At 42.9% G+C, this 7,669-nt stretch overlaps 1 protein-coding gene across 1 annotated transcript in view; it reads left to right on the top strand.

Moving 5' to 3' along the window:
• Nucleotides 1-7,443, top strand: part of Upf3b (UPF3B, regulator of nonsense mediated mRNA decay) — a 21,748-nt gene extending 14,305 nt beyond the window's left edge. The window contains exon 10 of the mRNA XM_023706037.1: nucleotides 7,347-7,443. Coding sequence (XP_023561805.1) covers nucleotides 7,347-7,443 — 97 coding nt within the window. The remainder of the gene's footprint in view (nucleotides 1-7,346) is intronic.
• The last annotated feature ends 226 nt before the right edge of the window (nucleotides 7,444-7,669 follow it).

The raw sequence follows: 7,669 nt of genomic DNA, 5'->3' as shown, positions 1-7,669 counted from the left end.
CAGCGATTGAGACTGGGTGTGGTGGCATGCACCTATAATCCCAGCACTTGGGAGGCTGAAAACAGAAGGATCTACTATGAGTAGTGAGACTCTGTAAACCCTGTACTAAATAACATAAAAATGAAAAAGAAAAAGGAAAAATAAAATAACAACAAGAAGCTACGAGTAGTGAGACCCTGTAAACCCTGCACTGAATACATAAAACTAAAAATGAGAAAGAAAAAATAACATAAAAAGAAGCTACAAGTAGTATGACCCTGTAAACCCTGTTCTGAATACATAAAAATAAAAATGAAAAATAAAAATAAGCTACGAGTAGTGAGACCCTGTAAATCCTGTACTAAATACATAAAAATAAAAATGAAAAAAAAAAATAACAAGAACAAGCATGGAAACAAGGGCCAGCAAGACAGTTTAGCAGACTAAAGCACCTGCTTAGGGAGACGCAGGGAGTCTATCCTTGGCGTGTTGTGTTGGCCTTGTCCCGAGAGTTCGCTGGAACAGACAATTGAGACTGGTGTGGTGGTGCACGCCTGTAATCCCAGTACTTCAGAGACTGAAAACAGGAACACTACAAGTAGTAAGACCCTGTAAACTCTGTACTAAATACATAAAAAATAAAAATAAAATAAATTTGAAAAAGACACAGGCTCTGGCGGGGGGGGGTGTCCTATCCCCCGGCCTGCCCTGCTGGCCCCCCCCCAGGGGGCACTGAGACAGCAATGAGACTGGGCGCAGTGGCGCACACCTGTTATCCTAGCTCTTAGGAGGCTGTAAACAGGCGGATCACTAGGAGTCCCATCTAGTAGTGAGACCATGAACACCCTGTAGACCCCTAAAATACTAAATATATAAAGCAATCACCTGCTTAGGCAGACGCAGGGGTCGGAGGTTCGATCCTCAGCCTGCTGTGCTGGCTCTGCCCCCCCGGGCGAGCTAAGAAAGCAATGGAGACTGGGCACGGTGGCACGCGCCTATAATCCCAGCACTTGGGAGGCTATAAACAGGAGGATCACTATGAGTCCAATCTACACAGTGAGACCCTGTAGACCCTGTCCTAAATACAAAAATAAATTAAAAGCAACATATAAAAATGCTACAGAATTTCAAAGCAAGAATAGAAAATTAACAATGATTGTTATGTGGCTTTTATTAGAGCCGGCCAAATAGCTCAGCGGATTACAGCGCCTGCAAGCAGGTACAGGGGCTGGGGGTTCAATCACCAGGCCTGCTGTGCCGGCACCGCCCCCAGCACAAACTGAGAGGCAATTGAGACTGGGAAGTGTGGTGGCACACACCTATAATCCCAGCTTGTAGTGAGACCCTGAACACCCCGTAGACCCTTCCCTAAAATACAATAAATAAGAAAGTAGCAAGCTCCTGCTTAGGCAGACGCGGAGGATCGATCCTCGGCCTGCTGTGCTGGCCCCGCCCCCGGGGCGCGCGGAAACAGCGATTCAGATGGTGCGGTGGCGCGCGAGCACCTGTAATTTCAGCAGTTGGGAAACAGGAGGATCATTATGAGTGATCTACGCAGTGAGACCCTATAGGTGCTATAGACCCTGTCCTAGTTACCTAAAAAATAAAATTAAATCAACAAAATAATAAAAATGTGGGCGGGCCAAACAGCTCAGCAGATTAAAGCGCCTGCTAGCAGGAGCAGGGGCCGGGGATGACCCTGGGGCCTGCCATGCCAGCCCCACCCCTGGGGCGCGCTGAGATGGCCATTGAGACTTGGCGTGCACCTGGAATCCCTGCTCTTGGGGGGCTGTAAACTGGCGGATCACTGGGAGTATGAGTCCAATCTAGTACTGAGACCTTGAACACCCTATAGACCCTTCCTTAAAATACCAAAAAAAAAAGAACTTTTAAAGGGAAGCACCTGCCTCACAAGCGGCAAGGCCCCAAGTTCAATCCCCAATACAGAAAAGAAAAAAAAAAAACTTTTAAAGGAAAACTTACATTTTTTTTTTGAGCCTTGGATGAGTTCGTTTATTGACTAATTGTAAAAATTTCAAACATTCACAAAAGTAGAAACAACAGACAGTAATATGACAATACCCCATGTACCCAGCTTTAGTAATTATGTACTCCTGGCCAACCTTCTTTCCACTCTACTCCATTCCTACCTCTACTAGATTATTTTCAAGCAAATCCTAGACACAGTTTCTCCCTTAAAATTTCATTTATTTATTCTTTTGTTTTTGAGATAGGGTGTTGCTATGTAACTCAAGCTGGCCTCAAACTTGTGGTCTTCCTTAGTCTCCCAGAGTGCTGGGATTAAAGACCTCTGTTATAGCACCTGACTCTTCTTTTTTGTGGTGGTACTGGTGCTAGGAATCAAAATCAGTGTCTTAATGCATGCTAGGCAAGTGCTATACCACTGAGCTGAACCCCAGCCCAATGTCTTTTTCTTAACCCCCACCAGCATTTTTATGTAAGAAACTCATAGTAATTCCTTAACATCTTATCTAGTGAGTGTTTACATTTTTCCAGTTATCTCCTGAAATTATCTTTTAATGTAGGCAATTTTCCTTTCTTTTGTTTTCCTGCCATTTTTGTTGTAGAAACCAATTTATCCTGTAGTGCTTCTCATGTAGTGTTTTGTTCTAGGATGACAAAGCACATCCTTGCAGTATCCTTTAACATGCATCTTCTGTGTTTCCATTGAAAATAGTTAAGGGCTGGAGTTGTAGTTTAGTAACAGTTTATGCTTAGCATGCAGGAGGCCCTGAATTCAATCCCCAGTGCTGAAAGTGAAAAAGAAATAAAACCAGTAGTTATATTTAGGGCAGAGGTTACCAAGCTTTTTCTGTAAAGGACTAGATAGTAAATATTTTAAGCTTTGTGGGACATATGGTCTTTGTCACAACTAAACCGTAGGAGGGCAGGCACAGATAATATGTAGAAAGTATAAACAAGGGTCTGGGAATATACTTCAATGGTAGGGCATTTGCCTATCATGAATGAGTTCCTAGGTTTAATCCTCAGCGTTAAAAATGAGCATGACTGTATGTCAATCAAACTATATTTACAGTCTGTAATCCCAGCTACTTGGGAAGTTAAGACAGGAGGATCATAAACTCAGGGCCAGCCTGGCCAACTCAGAGGGACCTTATCTCACAATAAAGCAGAAAAAGGTTCAGGATGTAGCTCAGTGGTAGGGTAGTCCCATTTTTTTTTTATCTCCAGTACATACATTAGAGACAAAAAAAAGTGACAAAATGTTAATGTACCTAGAAGGAAATGTTGATATTCCTTGCAAATTTTACAAAACAGTTCAATCAATTTAAATTCTTTTAAAATAAAGTTTTTCATTTTTTTTTTGTTTGTTTTTTAGAAAACACTGATTGACAGCTGACTAAGGCATCTACTTAGGCAATACAGGGACTGGGGTTCGATCCCCAAGTGCCAAGCTGGCCCCACCCCCAGGGCACACTAAGAAGGGACTGAGACTGGGTGTGGTGGTGTGCACCTGTATTCCCAGGCTGAAAACAGGAGGATCACTATGAGTCCGATCTGTGTAGTGAGACCCTGTTGACCCTGTACTAAATCCACAAAAAAAAAAAAAATTGGTTCAGGTATTTTTTTAAGTATTTTAATTTTATTTATTTATTTGTATGTGTGTGTATGTGTGTGTGTAGCCAGCTCAGCCCACCAGGGGCTGGCTGGCATGTGGTGCTGGGTGATTGAACTACGGTTCCTGTGCTTTGCTAAGCTTGTTCAAAGTAGGTGCTCTAGACCATTGAGCCATCTCACCAGCCCTAGGTTCAGGTATTTTAAACCTGATCCAACTATTACAATTTTGTTAGCCTTTCTCCTAGTGATTTGTTTAGGTTCATTATTTCATTGGGCAATTGGAAAATGTTAATGTACAAATTCTGCCTTTCCAGTTTCATTTTTTTTAGCAGATATTCTGTTCTAAAGAAGAATTTTCTGTTATAAAAACTGTTGTGTTAATCTGTATACAGGAAAAGGAAATGCCAGCCAGATAGCTCAGCAGACTAAAGCACTCGCTTAGGCAGAAGCAGGGATCAATCCCCGCATGTGTCATGCCGCAGAGTCCTGCTTCTGTGGTGCGCTGAGATGTGCTGAGACATGGTGGTACATGCCTATAATCCCAGCACTTGGGATGCTGAAAACAACATTTGGGGTAGACGGATCACTGAGAGTTGAGGCTAACCTGGGCTACATAGTGAGTTCAAGGGCCACCTGAACTACATACTGAAACTCTATCTCAAAAAAAGAAAGGGGGTGCCAGGGAGATGGCTTAGTGGAATTAGCGCTTCCCTGGCAAGCGCAAGGGCCTGAGTTCAATCCCTGGTTCCGCAAAAAAAAAAAAAAAAAAAAAGAAAGAAAGGGCCAGACAGATAGCTCAGTGGATTAAAGCACCTGCTTAGGCAGAGCAGGGACAGGGGTTGTATACCCTGGTGTGCCATGGTAGCCCCGCTCCTGGGGCTAGCTGAGCCAGTGATTGAGACTGGGTGTGGTGGTGCATGCCTATAATCCCAGTGCTTAGGAGGCTGAAAACAAAGACGATCACTATGAGTCTGATCTTTGTAGTGACACCCTGTGGACTCTAATATATATATATATATATATATATATATATATATATATATATATATCGTGGATTTACAAATCTTCAGTGAATTCTAATTTGTTGTTGTTTTTACTCTTGATGTTCAAATTGTCCCATCTTTGTACAGTGGGAGCCTCGTCATCTATGTCTTTAAATACTATACAGGAGACTCCTCTGTTTTAGTATTTTATCTTGTAGAAGTATTGAAATATTTTGTTGGAAGTATTCAATTAAGATAATGCTTTGGGGCTGGAATGTGGTTCATTGTAGAGTGCTTGCATAGCATACATATGTCCCTGGGTTCTATTCCCCGAACCAGAAAGAAAAAATTGTTTTGGGAATAGATTTCATAAGGTAGGGAGAAAAGGCTTATGTCATTTTTCATTGAGTTATTTAGAGGAGGTGCTAGAGATTAAATTTAGACCTTTGTGCATACTATGCATGTACTGTACTACTGAACTACACTCCCAGACCCTTTTTGGTTGAATTATTTAAAGGGCTTATAAACTGGGTATGGTGGCAGACCGACTCTAGAAGTCTGAACCAGCAGGAGGGTTGCAAATTCAAGCCCAACCTGGGTAATTTAGGGACTTAGTGAAACCCTATCCCAAAATAAAAACTATCAAAAGGGTTAGGGATGTAGCTCAATACAAAGGTCATGAGTCTGATCCCCAGCACTGCAAAAAAAATGTGTATCCATTTAAAATTTTCACCCAGCACGGTTGTGCACACCTGTAATCCCAGCTCTGGGGAGGCTGAAGCAGGAGGGTTGTTGTGAGTTTGAGACCAGCCTGGGCTACAAAGTCAGCTCAAGGCCAACCTTGACTGTATAGTGAGACCCTGTCTCAACAAGACAAAATAAAAATTTCCACAGTCATACTATTATAAACAAACACAGGTGTGAGACTTTTTTTAATGCACTTGGTACAGGGTCCACAGGGATTACTGGGTCTCACTTCAGAGATGGGACTCATAATAATCCTGTTTTCAGCCTCCCAAGCGCTGGGATTATAAGCATGCACCACGATGCGGGGTCTCAATCTCCCTCTCAGTGCACCCCAAGGGCTGGGCTGTCGCAGTATGCTGGGTATCAAACCCTGACCACTGCACTCTGCCTAAGCAAGCCTTTTAGTCCTCTGAGCTGTCTGGACAGCCTTTGACTTTTTTTTTTTTCTTTTCGCTATTGGGGATCAGACTTGAGACCATGCACTTGCTAGTCAGACGCTTATGCCACTGAGCTATCTGTCCAGTCCAAGGCCCTTAACTTTCTTAGCTTATTTAGGAAGCTGAGATATAAAGTATCACCTGAGAAAAGAAAGTATCACCTGCTGGGAATTACATTGTTATGCCTAAATTTTAAAACCTATTTGTAGCCAGTTAATGGTGCACCTTTAGTCTTAGCTACTCAGGACACTGAGGCAGAAGGATCACTTGAGCTCAGGAGTTGCAGACCAGCTTAGGCAAAATAGTGAGACCTCATCTCAAAAACATACAAAATATTTGTAGCACATTACACGGAGTCAGAGCACATAGTTTCAGGGGAAGTTGCCACTGGAAAGCATTTTCTTGTGTGTGTGTGTGTGTGTGTGTGGGTGGGTTTTTTGTTTGTTTGTTTGTTTCTTAATGTATTTAGTATAGGGTCTCACAGATCAGACTCGTAATGAGCCTCTTGTTTTTCAGCCTCCCAAGTACTAGGATTACAGGTGTAATCCTAGGCACCACCATGCCCAATCTCATTCATTCTCAGCATTCCCAGGGATGGGGCCAACACAGCAGCCCCTGGCCCCTGTGTCTGCCTAAACAGGCTCTTTAATCCACTGACCTATCTGGCTGGCCCTGAAAGTGTTTTCATTATCTTTACTCCTAAACTTTTTTGAGCAACAGTGCTGGAGTTGAAGCCCAGTATCTCACCCATGGTAGGCAAACACCAATGTGGTTTTAAAGTAATTTACTGTTGGAGTAGAGAAATAGGAGACATATGTGTTTCCAAACATTCAAGCTAATTAATTCATCTTCAAATTTAAAAAAGTTTGGCAGGAGCTAGTGAGATAGCTCACAGTGGACTAACTGCCTGCTTTGGCAAGCGTAGGGACCACAGTTCAATCCTGGTCTGCATGCTGCGCTGGCCCCATCCCCAGGGTGAAAGAGTCCAGGCATGGTGGTGCATGACTGTAATCCCAGCACTGGGGAGGCTGAAAACAGAAGGATCACTACAAAGAGCTGTGTAGTGAGACCCTGTACCAAATACATATTTAAAAAAAAAAGCTTTAAAAAATTGGCAGAAAAATTCTCACAAGTTTCCTGTAGGCCCCTGGGCATGGTGGCACATACCTGTAGACCCAGCACTTGAGAGGTTGAGGAAGGAGTATCACAAATTTGAGACCAGCACATGCTTTACCATGAGTTCAAGGCCAGCCTGGACTGCATAGCAAGACTATCTCAAAAAACAGGGCTGAGAATATAGCTCAGCGGCTTAAGCACCTGCCTGGCAAGCACAAGGTCCTGAGTTTGATCCCCGGTACTGGATAAAAAGGAAAAAACTCTCAAAAAACAAAATAATTAGCCAAAGCATATAAGATATTATTGACAAAGTACTTTTCTTTGGAGCTAGGAGAAAGGAAGGCAGTTGTCATGTACCATATACTCATATTTTTGGTGTTATATGACTTGTTTGATACACATTAATATATAACTCATGATCAAAAGCCCCACAAAACAGCTTAGTAACAATTTCGTAACTTGAACATATTTCATTTTACTTCAGGACCGCCCAGCAATGCAGCTTTACCAACCAGGAGCTCGAAGCCGAAATCGACTGTGTGCCTCTGATGACAGCACCAAGTCCACAGATTCAGCAGTAGAAAAGAAGCAGGAAAGTGGTATTAGCCATAGAAAAGAAGGAGGAGAGGAGTGATAGGTTCGCATGGCTGTAGGTGTCCTGACTGTCTAGGCAGCCAAAGAGTACGTATTCTGCAATCCAGAAGTGCCTTCAGGGCAAAGGAATAGAGACTGAGAAAGGGGTCCCTGTGCCGGTGGGATACGCTGCAGAGGAGTATGTTTTGCGTCAAAGCAGGAATTTAATTGCAG

Source organism: Octodon degus, unplaced genomic scaffold (assembly GCF_000260255.1).
Source record: "Octodon degus isolate 3935 unplaced genomic scaffold, OctDeg1.0 scaffold00236, whole genome shotgun sequence".
Lineage (NCBI taxonomy): Eukaryota > Metazoa > Chordata > Mammalia > Rodentia > Octodontidae > Octodon > Octodon degus.
Note: the sequence above shows the minus strand (reverse complement) of the source record. Positions and strands in the feature narration are given on the sequence as shown.